We start from the raw sequence: 23,367 nt of genomic DNA on the forward strand, positions 1-23,367 counted from the left end.
TCACATGAAAAGGTTTGAGAACCAACCATAGTAGTCTCTCAAGAACAGACTAACTGAGCTCCATTTAAGTGAAAAGGACCTTTTCTTTGACGATGGCTGTCCAGATTGCTGACATAGAAACATAAACCTTAGAAGGATTCAAAAGACACTTATATAATCTGGCCAAAATTCTAATTTTCACGATTTTTCAAAAATAGCAGATCTACAAGCTCGCAGCGCGGCACTCGGTGCCGCGCTGTGAGCTTGTATATCTGCTATTTTTCAATAGTTAAAGCATAAAATAATGATACAAAATAATGTGTACCCGTTCTAAATGGGTTAAAGACCTGCAAAAAACACTCTCCCCATGGGTCTCGAGCCAGAACCGAACCAGGGACGGAACGACTACGTGACCGATGCACCAGACACCAGCCACCGCTTTGCCCTGGCGTTCTGTGTATTGTAAAACACCAGACTCACCCGATGTGGATTCCACGCGGCTGGGCCGCCGCTGAGGTCCAAGAATGCTGGGAAACCTGGGTTTCTTCACCTTCTCCTCTCCCCCCTCCTTCTCAGTTTTGATACTTTTCTGTTGTGGGGAGAAAAAAGAGAGAGGGACAGAGTTAAAGGACAACTTAGTTTTTTTTACAACAAGGGTTCATATTTTAGGTAGTCATTAGAGAAAAGAAAAGATGAGTGTTAAAATGTTTTCATTTACTGCTTTCTATTGTTTGAGCGATTTTAGTAGTTTGATTTCTGTGGGTGGGGGCATGCGTACAAGTGGCAAAATATGCCAGCTTTGTTACTATTTACACCAGCCCCCATAAGTCACATATGTCCATGAAAGACCGTGGTGCATCTTGGGAATGGGCTTATTGTGTCTAAAAATACATATTTAGCCACTTACATGCATGCACCCAAGCATGCATGCAAATCACAATCGTTAAAATCACTAAAACTATAGAAAGAAGTAAATTAAAACATTTTAACACTAATCTTGTCTTTTCTTTAATGACTATCTCTTTAAGCAGGTGAAGGAAAAGTGGAGTTAACTGTGAAATGCCAAATAGGGATGAGGGAGCAGTGCGTGAACTGGTGGGGTGGGATGGGGTGTAGAGGTACCTTGATTTTGGGAAGGAAGTTGATGCGGACCCGTTTGGACTCAAGGCTACGTGGTTCCTTGACCCTCACACCAAGGTGCTTCATGTATGTAAGGATGACGTACTGCATAGTAGTGCTGCAAAACAGTCAATCAACTCATTAGCATTCTATTTTCTGTACAGCAGGGTTCTTCAACGTTTTCAGGCCAAGGACCCCTTAGTTGAGAGAGAGATGAAGCAACCTTTGAATAGATTCCATATAGTTTCATCGTTTGACAGCACAATCATCAGTGTATTTTGGATTCATGTCAATTTGTGTTTTCAGATATTTAACCACTTGAACCGTCAATAATTAATATTTCACTCTGTACTTGGTGTGCTTTTTTCCCCCTCTACACCAAACCTCTTTGCCGAAAATAGCCGATCTACAAGCTCACAACGCCTCGCAGCGCGAGGCGTTGTGAGCCTGTAGATCGGTTATTTTTGGCTACAGTTCTCAGAATATGGACAATAGGGTTTAAGTTGTTCATATAAAAAGGATTGGAAGATTTGGAGGCCCCCCTGTAGTAACTCTGAGGACCCCCTATTGAAGACCCTTACTGTATAGTAATCAACTTAACAACACGATAAAGAGTGATAAATCGCTAAGAAAATTGACACAAGTTGCTACAACGTAACTTAATGAGACCATATGCCGTACAAAGTCCTTCTAACATCTTCTGTGCATGCATACCATCTGGGATATATGCTGCTACCATATGGCGTTCAGTCTTGCATGCATTTATATGGACACACACTGCAGAAACGCCATATTTAATTTAACTGCATGAACCAAAGTGTCTTTGTTCAGGCCGTGTCAAAACAAGCAAACATTCAGCAGAAATAGGTGAACGTTCTGCAAAAATAGGTGAACGTCTGGCAAAAAATGACAGATCTAAAAGCTCAGCTATTTTAGCTTATTTGATGTACAATGAAATGGATCGGGCTTTAGCCCTTTTTAAGGCCTAGAATTATTTTATACTTTAGTTATCGAAAAATAGCAGATATATACAAGCTCACAGCGCGGCACAGAGTGCCGCGCTGTGAGCTTGTAGATTGCTATTTTTGAAAAATCTCAAGAATTTGTGCAAGTCTTTGAATATTTTACTAAATCGTTATAAGGTTGTTGTTCTTTTTTTTTTTTGAAAAGCCTATGTTTCTATGTCAGTGGTGCTCAAAAAACATTTTCACGACTTTTCAAAAATAGCAGATGTACAAGCTCTCAGCGCGGCACTCGGTGCTGTGCTGTGAGCTTGTATATCTGCTATTTTTCAATAGTTAAAGCATTACATAATTCTAGGCCTAAATGGCTTTAAAGTCAGAACTTAGGAGACTGCCAAAGCACTTTGATGTGGAACAGAGCTTGGATGACACCGCTGCAAAGTGCGTTCTGCTCTTAAGTCATTAGACCTGTTCAAGACTTCAAAAGGGACCTGGAAACTGAAAGCTATAAAAAAATAAACATGTCAAATAAAGAAATAAAAAGAACCGCATTGCTCTTTGCAATAAAATCAATCGCGCGGTAGCCTTTTCAAAGGAATAACTCCAACATGGCGTGCAACGACACGAGAAGCTTCAGCTCTACTTAGTCTGAGAGTCTAGTGAAGAAGACATGACTTTGTGTACACAGTGATGAGCAGGGGTGTCACACCAAATTCTGGGCCCTGGGTACAAGGATTCACTGCGGGCCCCCTGTGAATGTTCTTCAAAGGGGGAGGGGGTTTAACCCATTTAGACTGGGAGCGCATTATTACGAGTTATTTTGTGCTTTTCTAACCCATTCAGAACGGGTACACTATTAGTAGAGGAGCCTATCAATTTCCGTAATTTTGGAATGTTAATTTTTGGAGACATGTATATCTCCATTCTTGGGGTTCTCAGAATGCCAAAAAAACATGTCTCCAATTTTTCTTTTTGGGTTTAGCATGTGTAATTAGCATAATTAGCCAATTAATCACCAACAACAGGAAATGGCAATAACTTTGCTTCTAGGTAACTTATAAAGGTGATCTAAGAGTCTAAGTCCATGTTTTGAGGTCCAGAAATTCATCTGTTACCATTGTAAAGTCATAAAGCCTTTCCTAATTAGCATAATTCGCATAAATGATGCAGAAATCAGGTGAAAATAAGCTAATTGCTGCATTTTTTTGTTCTAGTCAACTTTCAAAGCTTCTCACAGACTCTAAGATGTATTTTTACAAGTCCAGAAATTATTATAATCCTATAAATAAATAATGCAACCTTTTATCTATGTAATAGTTATGTAATAATCACACCGAAACCAGAAATAGCTATATTTCTTTATATATCCCACATATAAAATAAAGAACAATATGAGAAATGGTCAGAGAATTATCAGATTGTTTATACTAATATTTACAAAAAGTTTGGAAAACACATAGAAGAGTCTCCCATCTTTGTCGTCGTCATCTTCAATCCCCAACAGACGTGCCTTGCTTACATTAAAACACACCTATTCATCTGCCCCACACATGCACATCTCAGAGCAGTTCGAATTTTGAGATCGACAAGAACAATCCGACATGCACTGGGATTTCTTGCAGCCACATTTGATCAGTTGGGTAATGGTGGCTGGAGCTGGGGATCCCGTGTTGTGACTTGCACCAGTTGATCTCCCTCAGCCTCCCATCCATATTCATTTGCTGGTGGCATTTGTGGGTTAGGTACATGTCTTGATACCAAACCAATGCCTGGTAATGGGCACAGGTAATGGCTTGATGTAATGCTCCTTGTGTAGGTGGCAGCTTCTTGGCTTTTAATTGTTTCTTTGTGAACAAGATTTGTAGTTTTGTACTGGGCTCGCTCAGCTGGCAAACAAATGGTTCAATCTTTTTTTTCTGCGTCAGAAGCTTTTTTGTAGTATGGCCTGTCTGGTCAGCTCCAGAGAAGGCATGGAACCGTGCAAGGCTGAAGTCCTTGTTTTACCCAGTGCCTGCACTACTGGCTCCAGTGAGATGATATATTTTTGTTTCCCTCACTGGTGATGAAATAGGTGTCTTTGCACAGCTGATGGTACTGTCGGATCGCAAGAACAAAGACATCAGAGCATCCGGGGACTCGATGTAGAGCTGTGTTGCCCCTCTTTGGACAGCAGGCTGTGCAGGATTATCCTTGTGTCAGCCTCTTTCTGTGATCTGTGGAGATGTTTTACATCAATAGTTTGAGTGGACATCTTGCCTTGACATGATTATGAAAAAGTTGGGTTTCCCCTGGAAGTGCTGGAGGGCTTTCTTAGCAAGATAGACAGTCAGCTCATCTTTGGTGTGGATACCTGACAAAAACTGTTTTTCTGACACCTTCCCTATCGGTGTGTTGTCTTCCACATGATAAGTGGTAGGGGGCTTGCCACCCTGGCGTCGCTTATGTGTGGCCTCCTTCAGTGAAGATGCAATATCATAGCGGTCAAATACTACATGGGTCTCATTATGTTCTCTGGTCTTCCTATCCAGTGTGGCTATGAAGTGGTCAGCCCACTGGGAACATATCTTGATCCATGATGTCTTTCCCATTGCCTGTACCAATGCCATTCCATCTATGACAGTTACACTCTTAGCTGGCAGGGGACAACTGTCAGTGGCAGCACTCTGTGGTTGCGGTCACCAGTCCACTTCTCATTCTGCAGCTCCTCGAGAATGGTCATGAGCTTGCTCTTGTCTGTGTAGGGCCGAAGCTCACCAGTCACTGTGAAGAGAGCATGTGGTTTGGCAGTGAACTCGTGCTGGCCAATGGCTTCTTTGAGGTTGATCTCTGACCGTGATCGAGCAACAATCAGCATTCGAGCAAACAGTGACCTGTCATCCTTCAATTCACACCATTCTCGAGGAGCTGCTGAATGAGAAGAGGACTGATGACATTGGTGTTGATCAGCAAGCAACCACAGAGTGCTGCCACTGACAGCTAAGAGTGACAGCTAACTGTCATAGATGGAATGGCATTGGTACAGGCAATGCATGGGAAAGCCATCATGGATCAAGATATGTTCCCAGTGGGCTGGATAGGGTAGGACAGGATAGGAGGATGAGGGAGATCAACTGGTGCCTAGTCTAACCTAAAGCGGACATTATTTGTTGGCTGGCGGATCTCACCGGGTCCTCCGGCGTCTCGAAATGACGTGGAGGGTGACACGACTCCTGCTGCTGTCCACTTTGGGTAAATGAGGAAGTGATCCGCAGTGGAAAACAAGTGATAAATCATAGCGATTTTATAATTATAATGGATATGCCTAAACATTCAACAAACCAGTTCACATGAACAATACTGATGTAAAATAAGATATCTGAACGGCTACATTTATTTTATACAATTAAAATGTCATGAGCCAGCACAGTTATAGGGGGGTTTGCCCAGGCTTATTTTCCTTCCGATCGCCAAAATAAGCCTGGGTTTTCTGAAGCTAACTGGTGCCAGTCACAACACGGGATCCTCCAGCTCCAGCCACCATTATCCAACTTATCAAATGTGGCTGCAAGAAATCCCAGTGCATGTCACATTGTTCTTGTCGATCTCAAATTTTGAAATGCTCTGAGATGTGGTGGGGCAGATGAAGAGGTGTGTTCTAATGTAAGCAGGGCACATCTGTTGGCGATTGACGATGACGACGACGAAGAAGATGGAGACCCTTCTATTTAAATGTGTTTACACAACTTTCTGTAAATATTAGTATAAACAATCTGATAATTCTGTAACCATTTCTCATATTGTTCTTTATTTTATATGAAGGATTTATAAAGAAATATAGCTATTTCTTGTTTCCGTGTGATTATTACATAATTATTACACAGACAAAAGGTTGCATGATATATTTATAGGACTCTAATAATTCCTTGACATTTAAACATAGGCCTACATCTTAGATTCTGTGAGAAGTTGACTAAAACAAAAAAAGGCATCAATTTGCTTATTTTCACCTAGTTTCTGCATAATTTATGCTAATTATGCTAATTAGGAAAGGTTTTATGACTTCACAATGGTTACTGATGCATTTCTGGACCTCACAAACATGGACTTAGACTCTTAGATCACCTTTAAAAGTTACCTAGAAGCAAAGTTATTGCCATTTCCTGTTTTTGGCAATTAATTGGCTATTTATGCTAATTACACATGCTAAACCCAAAAAGAAAAATTGGAGACATGTTTTTTTGGCATTCTGAGAACCCCAAGAATGAAGATATACATGTCTCCAAAAATTAACATTCCAAAATTACGGCCAACAGAATCTGTATGATTGGCTCCCCCACTATATATTGTGTATCATTATTTTATGCTTTAAATATTGAAAAATAGCAGATCTACAAGCTCACAGCATGGCACCGAGTGCCGCGATGCGAGCTTGTAGATCTGCTATTTTTTGAAAAATCGTGAAAATTAGAATTTTGACCCGATTCTATAAGTGTCTTTTGAATCCTTCTAAGGTTTTTTGAAAAACCCATGTTTCTATGTCGGCAGTCTGGACAGCCATCGTCAAAGAAAAGGTCCTTTTCACTTCAACTGGAGCTCAGTTAGTCTGTTCTTGAGAGACTGCTATGTCAGTGGCTCTCAAACCTTTTTACGTGAAGGACCCCCAAAATGATATTTATTTGGCCACGGACCCCCATCTCAAAATATTTTAGTTCCAGGGACCACCCCAGAAGCAAAATTTGAGTTACAAATGCTCGCATAAAAAACATTATATTCAATGATTTGCACACATTTTCACGACTTTTCAAAAATAGCAGATCTACAAGCTCACAGCGCGGCACTCGGTGCCGCGCTGTGAGCTTGTATATCTGCTATTTTTCAATGGCTAAAGTATAAAGTAACTCAGTCCCACTCCCCACTTTTCAAAAATAGCAGATCTACAAGCTCACAGCGCGGCACTCAGTGCCGCGCTGTGAGCTTGTATATCTGCTATTTTTCAATGGCTAAAGTATAAAGTAACTCAGTCCCACTCCCCCCCCCCCCCCCCCCCCCCCTTGTGACGCCCCTGGTAGTGACAGATGGCTATAGAGGTCATGTGACACCATGTGGCCCTGTAGCATGTGTGCCATGTCGCCCCCGAGCAGTGGTCTTCATCTCAGCCTTCCAAAACCCCTCCACACGCAGCGCCGTTCTGCTGCTTACCATTTCTCTTCCTCTGTGGTCTGAGTTGTCAACCTAGAAACAAGACAAACATGACAATAAGGAGATACAGAAGCATTAAGAGTAAAACATGTTGCTTCAGAGACAGCGCCTACCCCTTAGCCATTAGAACTCTGAATTTGCACTGACCCATTATGCATATAATGTGGCAACATGTATATAGCACTTTAAACCAATGTATGCACTTCTCTATACTGCTGGGTATTGTTTCCCGTTGTTTGTGTGTGTTTATGGGTGTTTGTACATGGTGTGCTGCTACTGTCCTTGTTCTATGTTTTATGTTTTACGTCTGAGAGTGAACCAAGACAAATTCCTATCAACTATGTTGACATGGCACTACAGTTATTGAATCTTGAATCTTGAATAAGGGGGAAGCATTTAGTGATTTTCACTTTGTAGTGTAATGTTCTGGGAGTTTGGGATTTTGGGAGTGGGAGAGAGTGCGAGTGCGTGTTCGTAAAGTATTTGTGACGGTATAGTATCAGCTATTTTCAATGCGTGACATCCACACACACACCATGTATAACTTGGGCTTTAAGGTTATAGTTACAAATAGAAAAAAAAAAAACAAGAAAAAAAACAACAATGGTAAAGAATTGCATAATAATTGCTGTCCTAATATTTTGATGACCTCATAAGTAAGTAATACTAATGTGTTTGGTGTTTAAAAAGGAAAGTCTGCAGACTGGGTAAGGTCAAATTGTTTGTTTGTACAATTCTTTGCTAGTACGGAATTATTATATCCATATATGGATTCTGTTAGTGTGGCCTCCATATATGGGCATTCCCATATGAAGTCCTGTTAGATATGGGCTTAATATTGATGACATCAGATAACTCCATATATGGGCATAAAAGGGATTCTGTTAGTGTGACATCACAGTGAAGCCAGAGTGTGATGTCAGAGAGGCAAACCCATTCTGTTCAGAGTGGTTCCCCCAAATGAATGTGCACAATATTGTCCTTGAACTAAAGATGGTGTATGTGTTGAACACGTGACACATGCTTCCACTCACAGGACGTCGTCTATCTTGGTGAGGATGTTCTCGGCGTAGGAGCGCTCCCTCTCCAGCAGCGCGCCACGGTCTCTGACCCTCTCCTGGTCCAGCCTGGCCAGCTCCACTTCAGCCAGGGTCAGACCCATGCTGCGCTTGTGCCTGCAACAAGTGGACCATGTGAGAATGTCATATCACGGCTATTGTTACATTTCATGAAAATGCTTAGTTTTAGGTTTGTATTTGTTTTAGTTTGTTATTGTAATATAGGGAGTAGTCAGTGGTGAGAAAACTAGGCAATTCTTTAATAAAATATATTGGATACTGTCTAATACCAAGGACATTTGATCGATTTTAGTTATGTTTTGTAAACACACCAGTTTCAGTTTTCAGTTATTTTTATTTCAGTTACCTAAAATGTTTATTTTTTGTCCCCCTATTCGATTAGGATGTCATTAGTCATAGTTAACTACAATAACCTCGATGCACAGATGTGTCAGCCCAAATTGACATTTGAAAACAAATTGACAACACCAGTAGTTCTCAAACTCGGGGTCCCCAAATTATTTTGTGGGGTCCCCAGATGATTAGCTTCCGCCAGTCCTGTTTTACCAGTCGCGCCAATGAACTGCAGTGGCGGATGAGGCATCTAGCTTTTTATATCTGTGATTGAAACTACAACACCCGGCTAAACAGCAGTGGGTGGACCTAGTCTGGGATCACTTCACTTTTCGGGTTTGTAACCGGTCTGGAGCGGAAACCACAAAACGTCATGTTGTAGTACTCAAGGACTACAATTTGGCCGGAACTATCCACCGGAAACAGTTTTAACCCAAAATAATTCCCCTGCGCTCAAGGACATACTTTTATGGCCTACCTAATAAACTCCTCGATGCGGAGTAGTTTTGCTTTTGAAAAATTAGTTTGGTATATGCATGTTTTAGTCCAACTTTTAGCGACCGGCAAAACCACACTAGGCTACTCGAGCATTTTAATAGGGATTGGGGAAACAAACGGTGGTAACCAAATCAAAGCGACGCCGCTTCTTCTAGTGGTTTCCGCGCTTTAGGCGGAAACCAAACGGTCTGTTGTGAACGAACACCAGGCTCTCTCCCGGGAGAAAGCCTGGTAGGCGAGGTTAGGGTGGACCAGGCCAGGCTGGCCGGGACAGGACGGGACGGGACAGGACACGCCTGAGCAGGTCTGTGAGAGTTATGTGTGAGCCCTTGAGGAGGCTGCAGATCAGTGAGATGACAAGGAATCACTGTCTGTCGCAACTCAAATGAAGAGGTTTACCTGAAGTCCTCCAGGTTCTTCTGGATGTCGGCGAGGAGCGAGTCCTGCAGTGTCTGAACATGTTGTCTGTTTATTTCCTCTGGGATCAACTCTGTCCGCCGGCGGTCTGTCAATGAACACACGCACACACACACAGTTTCATGATGAATACAAAATAAGAGCCAGACAGATGCCAGACCTTTAACATAGTAACCCGAGAGAAGTGAAAGTGTGACCAAACATACTCACCAAGATCAGCAGAGATGCATTCGGGAACAGCAACTTTTAAATTCTGTACAACAGAAAGAAGACCGCTTCATTTAGTTTCAGCAACATATAGTCTCAGAAGAGAATGACAATACAATTTGTGTTGTTTGTTGTCATTGTGACTGGCAGAGTATATTAACCCATTAAGACCTGAGGCAGATTTAAAAAAAAAAATCAGTTGCTATATCAGTGCTTCTCAAACTTGTTCATGTAAAGGACCCGCAAAATGATATGTATTTTTGGCCGCCGACCCCCATCTCAAAATATTTTGTTCCAGGGACCTCCAGATGCAAAGATTAACTTCAGGGTTGGCACAAAATATTTTTGAGATGGGAGTCCAAAATGGGAGGCCAAATGCAGATACATTTAGGGGTCCTTGACATGAAAAGGATTGAGAACAACGTTTGAAGAACCTAATACATGGGAGTCCAAACGCTGCAAACATTGGAAAAAAAACACGCATGGAGTGAAATCCCTGCAGGTTGCGACCAAAGTTGACGGCCCCCCAGTCACTATGTCAGACCCAGGCTAGGCTAACAAAGCCTATCCTTACCAAATACCATTATTTTACATTGTGTTTTACGAGTTTAATACCATTATTTTGCATTGTGTTATACAAGTCTGTCTTCTTCTTTTTCTGCATAGTACTGTTTTATTTGTCCGTCATGTTATAAGTAGGCCTGTCCTCTAAAAATCGACGAATCGACGCGTCGTTTTAAGCCCCGGGAATCGACGCCAATTGTTTGAGTCGAGGCGAAAATATATATTTTTTTATATCACCAGTTAGCCTACTACTGCGGTGCACTGCTGGACTGGTGTCATGTACTTCCAATGAGAAGTAGCAATTGGCGAACAGTTATTTATTGTCTCGCACCAGCGTAGGGGTGAAAGTGAGACGGAACGGCCAGAACGGTTCAGAACCGCCGCTTCGTTAAAACATTCGGAGCCGGGACGGTGTTCCGTTAAGAGGAGGAAGCACGCTGTCAAAATCCCATATTAAATAACCTGCCACAGCACAAACGCACGTCCACGAAGTAAACAATCTTCTAAAGTCAAATTAACATACACAACTGTAGGCTACAAGTTACATTTTCTAATTAAAGTGCTTCTGAATTGTTCCAGTGTTGTAATCCATGATGAATGATTGTGTTTCGCTGTGTTTGCGTCCATGACGACATGTCCACACTGCTGGCTCTAGCGGGAGCTGTGCCTCCGCCTGTTTATGATCCGTTTCTGAAATGAATCCGTTCTCGACACTGACTCATTACTCTGTCAGTGCTCCGTGTCCCGCGACTGCGGACTGGATCCCATCGTTCATTTAAAAGAGCCGTTCAAGAGAGCGGAATCGTTCGCGAATGTCTCATCTATACTGCACGCTGCCGAGAGACGGGGCAGAGTTGAAACAGCGGAGATGTTTTATTTGTTTTAACGGTGTGTTATAACTCTATGGTTGTACACTGCTATGCAGATAACATTTGTGCTCGCGCACCGATATCACCGAAAACACTGTGTATTCAATTCATCTCGTATTATTGTATTATGTTGACGTGGTTTAAAGCAACACTTTTTTTAATTTTTTTTATACAAAGTAGACTATAAAACGATTCGTCGACGCGTCGGATTAACCCCCGCGACTCGAATCGACTTCATAAATCCTGAGTCGAGGACAGCCCTAGTTATAAGTTAAAAAAAGGACCCAAATTGCCTGGCAAAAGCTTTTTTTGAGGTATCCTTTTAGTTGACCATGTACCAGTTGAAGTGTACCGTCACAAAACTGTAAGGCTGGGGCGTCAACTTTGGTCGCAACCTGCAGGGATTTCCCTTTTCGCCAAAAACACAGATGTGCATTAGGAAGATAAGGTAAGTGTACTCACCGCCCCCCGGTCAATAAAGAAAGTGTGAAGGTCCATAAACACCCGTCTGGTCTCTTTGGAGTTGGTCTGTTTGTACAGGTCAGCGTAGAGGTAGCACAACTACAAGGATACAGACGTTGATGAGAAACAGAGCAACATTTCTACTTTGTTAGACTGTATAACACTGGTTTAGACTAGAGGACAGTGTTTTTACCAGTGGAGCAGGGTCAAACTGTGTGATAACGTGATGTAGGAAGGCAGCCAGGTGAGCAGGACGAGACTTGAGCAGCTCGATGCTCTGGAAGCTGCTGCACTGGCCGTTTGTCTGCAAAACACCCAAACACAACAGTTTACTGAACACTCACTTCGGTCAGTCGCCGCACTCGCTCAAATCTTGTTTGGACTTCGTTCTCAAACTTTTTGGCAACGTTTTTTAAATCATTTTTGAAAAAATGTTATAATTAGTTTTCCTGTTCTTTTTTCACATTAACTCTCCTACTGCCAGATTATTTATTTATTTATTGGGTCTGGTGCCATCAAAAAGCGGCTTACCTTTGCGACGTTATAGTAGATAGACAGACAGACATTTATTTATTTATTTTTATTTGTTTGGGTTGTGCAATAGTGCACTTTGGTCTGCCAGGCAGCAGAGGGCGGCGTCATGCGAGAATGAATGTGAATTTGCCTGTTATGTGTTGAAGAAGAAGAAGACCAGTCACTGGCCACAGAGCCTTACAGCCAGAGGAAATCAACCAAAGAAGGTCTCAGCAAGAACAGTCACCAACGTCATCTAGGCTCCATGGGTGGCGGGTGGCCACGTCCGGTGGCCACCCAAAATAACATTAGCGTCTATGAGCACTTCGTCACTTCCGCCACCCAAAAGTGTCATGGCGGTGTCCCATGGTGTGCCAACTTTCAGGTGTTGTCTGTTCCTGCCTAACCTTCCTTGAAATCAACAAGGAAGTGAATTGTTCTCCGTTGATGTTAACGCATAATGGATTTTTTACACCATCACCGCGGAAAATGTGTTTACAGTAGACGGCCGCGCGACCCCTCATCAGCTTACAGTCATCAGACGAACGAACCGAACGAGCGCCGTATTGGCGGAGAGGTCTTGCGAATTGGGGCGAACGTGAACGTTCAAAGCGTTGGGAGAGTTAACATCACCATTAAATCATATTGTTTAGTATTACAATGCCATTGGCCACGATATTTGCATATAAATACCCCCCACAGAGAATGACATTCACACCTCCCAGAGAAGTTGAAATTCCAGCGTCTGAACGAACAACATCTCACTTTTTAACTGAAGCTATTCCTCACTAAAACATAAGTAAAATGCCTGTAATATTGTTTTTTGTGATCATTAGAATGTCTAGAAAATGTACATATGTTATTATTGTGAAAAATATCCCCAAAATGCAAATTAGAGCATGATTTATAATTTTTTAACATTACATTTTCCTGAGATTAGGACTCCTACAACACCATCTGATTTTTGAGCGGTGGTCACAACGCTCCTATACGTGGCGGTGTGTGTGGGTATGTATGTCTGTCTGCGTCCGTGTCTGTAGCCTGCAGTAACCTTTTCTGACCACACATGTTAAGGGAGGGGCGCTGTTGTTCAGACCCATGCACGCACGCGTGCACGCACGCACGCACGCACGTGAGCTTGGAGATCGGCTATTTTCAAAGACGAGATCTGGTGCAGACCGGGAAAAGGAGGAGGCCTAGTATCTGGTAAGTGTATACGGTTTACATGGCTTTAGGCCATATATAATTCCTTACACGAATAATGACAAGCTGATCTACAAGCAGATCTAGAAGTGACATGCACAGAACAGGGATGCCAGGTTCAATGTGGGTAAAGAAATAATCTTTCACATTTACTGATAGTCAGAGCGTTTCAGGCAGAAATCGTGCACTTTATGATAGAAGCATGACATTTGGCACACAGTTACAACATGCCATAGGGAACATCTTTGGCTATAGGGCCATCGCAGATTTGTCTTGGGAAACTTGTGGGAGCCAATCAAAGTTGGGCTCTCTCAACTTTACTATACAGTAAAATAATACTAGTAAGACACCTCAGGGTGACATGCGACCTCGCCCTAAAGGGCGAGGTCGCGCCAATTCTTGACTATCTGGCCAACCACAGTGTTTCTCTGACGATTCTAGTTGTTATCATTCTGGGGGGAGTTTGTTCATGTTTTTGTGAGGGTATCAACCCTAGGAGACACGGGGAAACATGCAAACTCCACACAGAAAGGCCAACCCCATTGAGGGTGTGAGCGATGGGGCCTAAACATGGAAATGTGGAGAACACTATATATGGAGATAGTCCAGTCCATCATGTCATAATGGGACTACCGTCATAGACAGTAGCCATTGTTAGGCCGGAGTCAATGGCTGTGTCTATGACGGTAGTTCCATATGACATATTGGACTAGACTATCTCCATATATAGTGTTATCCACATCTCCATGTTAGGACTCATATATGGGCATAAAAAGTATGTCATGTGACATCACTTCCTGTACAGACAGTCAGCCATTGACTCCGGATTAACAATGGCTACTGTCTATGACGGTAGTCCCATATGACATATTGGACTAGACTATCTCCATATATAGTGTTATCCACATCTCCATGTTTAGACAGCCAATGACTCCGGCCTAACAATGGCTACTTTCTATGACGGTAGTCCCATATGACATGATGGACTGGACTATCTCCATATATAGTGTTATCCACATTTCGTGTAGCCGCCCTGTACAGGAAGTGATGTCACAACTCGCTGACATCACACTGACATCACAGAGGATACGGAAGGACGGTCACGAGGATACGGAAGGAAGGAAGGAAGGAAGGAAGGACACTCAAGCGACACGATTCTTCAGAGTATATGCGACCTTCGGTCGCAACGACCTTCGGTCGCAGCAAAAAAAAACATTCCTTTCCGAGAAACGGCCACCACAAAACTGTGAAAAGTGAACTAAACCATAGTTTTATGGGGTTTTAGCCCAAGGAATGTTTTTCCTGCAAAATAAATGCTTGAATTGGATTCAGCATCCCGAAAAACACCTAGTTTGACCCCTCACATGCTACTTAAAGCACATTTATTTTTTGTATTATTGTACTGTATAGTAAAGTCTATGAGAGCCCAACTTTGATTGGTTCCCACAAGTTTTCCCAAGACAAATCTGCGATGGCCCTATAGCCAAAAATGTTCCATATGGCATGTTCTAACTGTGTGCCAAATTACATGCTTCTATCATAAAGTGCACGATTCCACCCTGTTCCTGCAGGAAACGCCTGGACTATGATCAGATAGCGGCTTTAAATTATCGTATGTACGTTGTGTTAAATTACCTGCTCGTGGTCCGAATCAAAATAATCGTCCTCGGCGCCGATGATCTGCGAGACGATCCGGGACGAGGAGGAGGGGCTGCTGATGGTGGTGGGGGACAGTGAGTCCTGGGGAATGGGGGGAAACGTATAGGGTTGTCACAATTATTACATAATCGTCTAATCGCAATTATTTGACATAATCGCGATTATTTTTTCATAATCGCCATAATCGTTCCCATGTTGAAAAGTTTTCATATATTAAAAAAAGTCAAAAATAGTGGAAATAGCAGATCTACAAGCTCACAACGCGTCGCACCGCGACGCGTTGTGAGCTTGTAGATCGGCTATTTCCACTATCAATGTTATTTTTTAAGCATAAAGTTGTGAAATAAGTCAGTAATGTCTTTGTATATTTAGGTTATGTGTCATATTTACCATGTGCAACTTCAGTTCAATTAAATCGTTAATCGCAATTATTTGAGTGACAATTAATCGTCATGTAAAATGTCAAAATCGTGACGGCCATAGAAACGTACTTGGATTAAAACAAAAATAAAATCTCACGTAGGGTGGGCGATATGGTGATGTATATCGTTGAGAGTTGAGACGATAACAATGTCTCCACGATATGCCTTTTCAGAGATATCGTATATATATCGTGATACAATGAGGGAGCCTTATAAAAAAATCCTGTTGAATTGTTAATACAGGGATTCATTGCAGAATTCATTTAAATTTGCATTTTGGTCTAAATGAGTAGTTTTCCAACTTTAAAATGTCAAGGTCTCCCCTTAACTCTGACAGTACACAAATGGAAGCAAATGGTACCATTTGTATACTGTCTGAGTTACATACTTGTAAGGATCATGTATCGTGACACAGCCTGGACAAATATTGTGATATGGTATTTTTACCATTTCGCCAACCCCTAATCTCACGACTGTTTTGTTAGTCCAAGTCCTAATCTGTGATTTGCACAATGGACATGTGCCGCGTGCACAGAGCCCCCAAAGATCAGGTAAATAAAATAGGAAAAAGCCTGGGCAGTAATCTACAATAGCTATGGCAAAATATGGTAAAAAGTAAAAATGTTAATACCAAATTGGCGAAATTGTCAAACATTACGTAAGAAAGAGGCAAACACTGATCTACAACGCCTCGGACTGCGAGCCACTGTAAGCTTGTAGCTTGTACGTAATCTACGTATCTGCGGAACCGGGTCAAACTGAATGTAATGCCTAAAATCCCAGTGCTTGTCAGGGTGGGTGGTGGGGGTCCCAGGTTCAAATATTAGATTATTTTGGCAGAGGTCACAGCTTTCACAAGTTTGGGGAACCCATGTCTTATGACATTCCCATAAAAGGGACGCTATTAGCTCATTCATTGCCTTTTCAAAATGGCCCCCAAGTTCCTCACTGCCACGTTCCTAAATTTCTAGTGCACGGATCAATTTTAGTGCACGGATCGTGCACGCCCATGCCTAGATCATGCATCATATGTGTAGTACTTTTTCACAGCTTTCAAACAAAAAAAATCCACTTGGAAATCCGTTCAGGCATTCATGAGATAGAAGCCTTCAAAGTCTTCAAATGTAAACAAACATGGCTGCCATTTTGAAAGATGTGTTTGTTTGTTATGGGGCTAAACATGCAATTTCGCGATTGCGATCATGCCTAATACATTTTAGGCTTTTTTTTTTACACGAAAACTCGGGAAATTCGGGCTGTGGCAATATGGGGGTACTGAAATAACACTGGAAACTCGTGCCTTTGGCTGTGAATGAGTTAGGCTGCCATGTGGTTAACGGGCTTACCAGGTCAGTTGCGTCCTCGGCCTCCGGGGAGTGACAGGAGTTGAAGCTGTCCCGGGGCGTGCTCTTTGGGCTGGGGCAGGACGACTCTCTTTGGTAAAGGCCCTCCGGAGACCCCAGGCCAAAACCACGAGAAAGCTGCAGGGGGGAGAAAAGGATTGAGACAACGGCGTTAAACACTCGCTAAAAACCCCCAGGACAAAAATCCACTTGTCCTAGACCAGGGGTCTTCAACGTTTTCAGTCCAAGGACCCCTTAGTTGAGAGAGAGATGAAGCAGGGACCCCCACAATCTGTTCATTGATTCCATATAGCTTCATCTTTTGACAGCACAATCATCTGTGTATTGTTGGATTCATGTCAGTTTCAGATATTTAACCACTTGAACCGTCAATACTTAAAAAACTTGACCTTTCATTCTGTATTAGTGTGCTCTTTTTCCCCTCTACACCACAGCTCTTTACCGAAAATAGCCGATCTACAAGCTCACAACGCCTCGCAGCGCGAGGCGTTGTGAGCTTGTAGATCTGCTATTTTTGGCTAAAGTTCTCAGAATATGGGCGCTAGGGTTCAATTGGTTAATATAAAAAAGAAGGGAAAAAAAAGGTTTCTATGACATAAAGATTTGGAGGACACCCTGTAATAACTCTGAGGACCCCCTAGGGGTCCCGGACCCCCTGTTGAAGACCCATGTCCTAGACAATTTGCCCTCCTGGCCCCCCCGTCGCACTTAGAACTACAGACTCACTCCCTATAGCTTCCGCTGTGGACTGAAGACTCACCTCTTCAGACTCCACCTAAACCCATAGCACTACTGTAACACTCCCCTTCCCTCGATGACCACACGTGAAGCTAGATAGATTTGTTTTACTGATTAGGTGCAAGGTTTACCTATGTTATTATTATTTTGTATATGCATTTGTTGTATCGTTGTTGATGTACTGGCATATTAGCTTGCTTATTATATTGATATATTACCTACTTATTGTAAGTCGCTTTGGATTAAAAGCGTCTTCTAAATGCCTAAACTGTAAACTAACTGTAAACGGTTTACACGGGCAGTCAACAAAATACAAGGGTGGACCGCGGGCATCAAAAGGCAACATTCTGGAGGAGGAATAGAAGGATGGAGGGACAGTAATGAAAGCTTTCACTGCAGCGTGTGTCGTGTTGTCTGGACCTGGGTCTATATTAAGAGCTATAATGACAGTAGATGCCAGTGATTTCACTATAGTTATTTAAGTATTATGTCGATCTAATGGTCTCATCCGTTTGTGTTTGCTTGTGTCGTTTTCAGACAAGCAAGAAGCTCAGTGCCGTTTATTGTATGTGCAAATGTAACTGACAGTATTTCTCATTCTACTATACAGTATTCTATCCATATAATCCGTTTCATTTCACTTCCTATTTCCCCCCCCCCCCCCCTTACCTTTCTCACCAATCTATGTTCTAAATGGCCGAAGCAACGGATATTGTAACCGGGGGCGGGGGCGGCATAGCTCGGGGGTAGAGAAACCGTTATTAGAGCACGAAGGGTTCCCAGTTCGAATCCGGGCTCCCCCTGAGTTAATGTCGAAGGGTCCTTGGGCAAGACTCTGAACCCCTAGTTGCTCCCGGTGAGTAGGTTGGTGCCTTGCATGGTTTCCTCCGCCACCGGTGTATGAATGTGTGTGTGAATGGGTGAATGTAATGCACAATCTCTGTAAAGCGCTTTGGATAAAAGCGCTATATAAATGCACCATTTACCATTTTAACCAGGTCGATTTCACACGAGGCTTTTAGCCAAAAGGATAACCGCTTCAAAAGGATTCTTTCTTTATTTTATCTTTGAACTCACAATGTAGTTATTCGTCATAAATAGTTCATGGTGCCTCAGGAATCAATGTACAGTATAGCACTACAAGTTGCTATAGGAAAATAAGAAACCGCTGAAGTGGACATTAAGGGTAAAATCAGGAGTCAATGCAGTTACTGTTCAGTGGTGAGCAGGGTGTATATGCAGGTATCATAAAGATACATTCAGGATTTTAAGACATTTTAATGAATTTAATTCATGACCAAACTCGCAATGAAAACATGGAAAGGGAAATGTGCATAAATTGTGCATATTGCAGCCAATGTTTTTGTGAAAGTATTTCTTAGTCCACTCTCATAAACATTTATAGTCGCATATAAATCTCTCCCTGCATGTTGTCGCTACTTCCTTATTTAAAGAGACAAAAAAGGAAAAGAAAGTAATCTTGTCAGAATCTCTACAACCGACAGTTCTACTGTGGAACCTTTAGGTCAGTGGTTCTCAACCTGTGGGTTGGGACCAAATTATTTTGGGGGGTCCCCAGATGATTAATTAATGTGCAACATTGTTTTCTCACTCAACAGTAAACAAACCAACATAAAGTTTAAGAGTATAGAGGGGTATCTGCACATTTCTAAAGTGACAATTTAAGGACTTTTTAATACCTCTAAAATGACAAATTAAACATTGGCCAAATTGTCAACTATTAGAGGCTGAAATTGTGAAAATAGCAGATCCACATGCTCACAACTACTCGCGTTGCGAGGCGTTGTGAGCATGTAGATCTGCTATTTTCACAATAGAACCATGTTATACAAAATGTACTGCCTCAACTCTTAGTGCTCGTCAGGGTGGGGGGGTCCTCAGTTAAAACATGATTATTTTGGGGGTCGCGGCCTGAAAAGGTTGAGAACCACTGCTTGCCTTGTAGCATAGAAACACCTGGGAACTCTAGCCAGAGTAAAAAATACAGAAAATATGTTGGTATCGTTTGGTTTTCTTCCTGTTTATCAGTTGGCAAAACTCAGTCGCGCAGCATAGTCAGATTGAGAATACATTGTCTCAGGTAATATTTAACACCTTTTAACCTGTTTGGTGCCAACCCCGAGTTTCCAGAGTTTGTATAGGTACCCCCCCTGTGCCAACCCCGAGTTTCCAAAGTTTGGCCCGTTTTTTTTCCAAAAATGTATTAGGCATGATCGCGATCGCGAAATTGCATGTTTAACCCCCATACCAACCCCATCTTTCAAACATGGCAGCATAATGGCTTATATCTCATGAATGCCTGAACGGATTTCCAAGCAGATTTTTTTTGTTTGAAAGCTGTGAACAGCGTGCACACACGTGGTGCATGATCTAGGCAAGGGAGTGTATGATCCGTGCACTATGAATTACATGGAAGTCTATGGAGACCATGGCATCGCGGACCTTCAAAGATTGATAGCAACAAAAGTGTTAAAAACTAATGTAATAAAATGAATTTAAATATGAATTTAAGAAGATTTAACAGACACCTGAGGTGTGATGTTGGTGGCTTTAACCCATTTAGGCCTAGAATTATTAATGCTTTAACTATTGACAAATAGCAGATATACCAGCCCCAGCTGGGTAGATCTGCTATTTTTGGAGCGGTGAAAGCTGCAGGGGGGAGAAAAGGATTGAGACAACGGCGTTAAACACTCGCTAAAAACCCCCAGGACAAAAATCCACTTGTCCTAGACCAGGGGTCTTCAACGTTTTCAGTCCAAGGACCCCTTAGTTGAGAGAGAGATGAAGCAGGGACCCCCACAATCTGTTCATTGATTCCATATAGCTTCATCTTTTGACAGCACAATCATCTGTGTATTGTTGGATTCATGTCAGTTTCAGATATTTAACCACTTGAACCGTCAATACTTAAAAAACTTGACCTTTCATTCTGTATTAGTGTGCTCTTTTTCCCCTCTACACCACAGCTCTTTACCGAAAATAGCCGATCTACAAGCTCACAACGCCTCGCAGCGCGAGGCGTTGTGAGCTTGTAGATCTGCTATTTTTGGCTAAAGTTCTCAGAATATGGGCGCTAGGGTTCAATTGGTTAATATAAAAAAGAAGGGAAAAAAAAGGTTTCTATGACATAAAGATTTGGAGGACACCCTGTAATAACTCTGAGGACCCCCTAGGGGTCCCGGACCCCCTGTTGAAGACCCATGTCCTAGACAATTTGCCCTCCTGGCCCCCCCGTCGCACTTAGAACTACAGACTCACTCCCTATAGCTTCCGCTGTGGACTGAAGACTCACCTCTTCAGACTCCACCTAAACCCATAGCACTACTGTAACACTCCCCTTCCCTCGATGACCACACGTGAAGCTAGATAGATTTGTTTTACTGATTAGGTGCAAGGTTTACCTATGTTATTATTATTTTGTATATGCATTTGTTGTATCGTTGTTGATGTACTGGCATATTAGCTTGCTTATTATATTGATATATTACCTACTTATTGTAAGTCGCTTTGGATTAAAAGCGTCTTCTAAATGCCTAAACTGTAAACTAACTGTAAACGGTTTACACGGGCAGTCAACAAAATACAAGGGTGGACCGCGGGCATCAAAAGGCAACATTCTGGAGGAGGAATAGAAGGATGGAGGGACAGTAATGAAAGCTTTCACTGCAGCGTGTGTCGTGTTGTCTGGACCTGGGTCTATATTAAGAGCTATAATGACAGTAGATGCCAGTGATTTCACTATAGTTATTTAAGTATTATGTCGATCTAATGGTCTCATCCGTTTGTGTTTGCTTGTGTCGTTTTCAGACAAGCAAGAAGCTCAGTGCCGTTTATTGTATGTGCAAATGTAACTGACAGTATTTCTCATTCTACTATACAGTATTCTATCCATATAATCCGTTTCATTTCACTTCCTATTTCCCCCCCCCCCCCCCCTTACCTTTCTCACCAATCTATGTTCTAAATGGCCGAAGCAACGGATATTGTAACCGGGGGCGGGGGCGGCATAGCTCGGGGGTAGAGAAACCGTTATTAGAGCACGAAGGGTTCCCAGTTCGAATCCGGGCTCCCCCTGAGTTAATGTCGAAGGGTCCTTGGGCAAGACTCTGAACCCCTAGTTGCTCCCGGTGAGTAGGTTGGTGCCTTGCATGGTTTCCTCCGCCACCGGTGTATGAATGTGTGTGTGAATGGGTGAATGTAATGCACAATCTCTGTAAAGCGCTTTGGATAAAAGCGCTATATAAATGCACCATTTACCATTTTAACCAGGTCGATTTCACACGAGGCTTTTAGCCAAAAGGATAACCGCTTCAAAAGGATTCTTTCTTTATTTTATCTTTGAACTCACAATGTAGTTATTCGTCATAAATAGTTCATGGTGCCTCAGGAATCAATGTACAGTATAGCACTACAAGTTGCTATAGGAAAATAAGAAACCGCTGAAGTGGACATTAAGGGTAAAATCAGGAGTCAATGCAGTTACTGTTCAGTGGTGAGCAGGGTGTATATGCAGGTATCATAAAGATACATTCAGGATTTTAAGACATTTTAATGAATTTAATTCATGACCAAACTCGCAATGAAAACATGGAAAGGGAAATGTGCATAAATTGTGCATATTGCAGCCAATGTTTTTGTGAAAGTATTTCTTAGTCCACTCTCATAAACATTTATAGTCGCATATAAATCTCTCCCTGCATGTTGTCGCTACTTCCTTATTTAAAGAGACAAAAAAGGAAAAGAAAGTAATCTTGTCAGAATCTCTACAACCGACAGTTCTACTGTGGAACCTTTAGGTCAGTGGTTCTCAACCTGTGGGTTGGGACCAAATTATTTTGGGGGGTCCCCAGATGATTAATTAATGTGCAACATTGTTTTCTCACTCAACAGTAAACAAACCAACATAAAGTTTAAGAGTATAGAGGGGTATCTGCACATTTCTAAAGTGACAATTTAAGGACTTTTTAATACCTCTAAAATGACAAATTAAACATTGGCCAAATTGTCAACTATTAGAGGCTGAAATTGTGAAAATAGCAGATCCACATGCTCACAACTACTCGCGTTGCGAGGCGTTGTGAGCATGTAGATCTGCTATTTTCACAATAGAACCATGTTATACAAAATGTACTGCCTCAACTCTTAGTGCTCGTCAGGGTGGGGGGGTCCTCAGTTAAAACATGATTATTTTGGGGGTCGCGGCCTGAAAAGGTTGAGAACCACTGCTTGCCTTGTAGCATAGAAACACCTGGGAACTCTAGCCAGAGTAAAAAATACAGAAAATATGTTGGTATCGTTTGGTTTTCTTCCTGTTTATCAGTTGGCAAAACTCAGTCGCGCAGCATAGTCAGATTGAGAATACATTGTCTCAGGTAATATTTAACACCTTTTAACCTGTTTGGTGCCAACCCCGAGTTTCCAGAGTTTGTATAGGTACCCCCCCTGTGCCAACCCCGAGTTTCCAAAGTTTGGCCCGTTTTTTTTCCAAAAATGTATTAGGCATGATCGCGATCGCGAAATTGCATGTTTAACCCCCATACCAACCCCATCTTTCAAACATGGCAGCATAATGGCTTATATCTCATGAATGCCTGAACGGATTTCCAAGCAGATTTTTTTTGTTTGAAAGCTGTGAACAGCGTGCACACACGTGGTGCATGATCTAGGCAAGGGAGTGTATGATCCGTGCACTATGAATTACATGGAAGTCTATGGAGACCATGGCATCGCGGACCTTCAAAGATTGATAGCAACAAAAGTGTTAAAAACTAATGTAA

The 23,367-nt window shown here is 42.2% G+C and overlaps 1 protein-coding gene across 3 annotated transcripts in view; it reads right to left on the bottom strand.

Moving 5' to 3' along the window:
- The window catches only part of arhgef12a (Rho guanine nucleotide exchange factor (GEF) 12a), a 157,288-nt gene that overhangs the window by 54,718 nt on the left and 79,203 nt on the right, over positions 1-23,367 (bottom strand). For all 3 annotated transcript variants that reach the window (XM_080732398.1, XM_080732399.1, XM_080732397.1), the window contains 10 exons: positions 16,811-16,945; positions 15,019-15,123; positions 11,861-11,971; positions 11,668-11,766; positions 9,776-9,818; positions 9,548-9,653; positions 8,273-8,413; positions 7,239-7,271; positions 1,102-1,216; positions 460-568 (listed from right to left, as the gene is read on the bottom strand). In XM_080732398.1, the coding sequence (XP_080588524.1) occupies positions 460-568; positions 1,102-1,216; positions 7,239-7,271; positions 8,273-8,413; positions 9,548-9,653; positions 9,776-9,818; positions 11,668-11,766; positions 11,861-11,971; positions 15,019-15,123; positions 16,811-16,945 (997 nt within the window). The remainder of the gene's footprint in view (positions 1-459; positions 569-1,101; positions 1,217-7,238; positions 7,272-8,272; positions 8,414-9,547; positions 9,654-9,775; positions 9,819-11,667; positions 11,767-11,860; positions 11,972-15,018; positions 15,124-16,810; positions 16,946-23,367) is intronic.

The sequence above is a fragment of the Nannobrachium achirus genome (genome assembly GCF_963921795.1).
Source record: "Nannobrachium achirus genome assembly, chromosome: 8".
Classification (NCBI taxonomy): Eukaryota; Metazoa; Chordata; class Actinopteri; order Myctophiformes; family Myctophidae; genus Nannobrachium; species Nannobrachium achirus.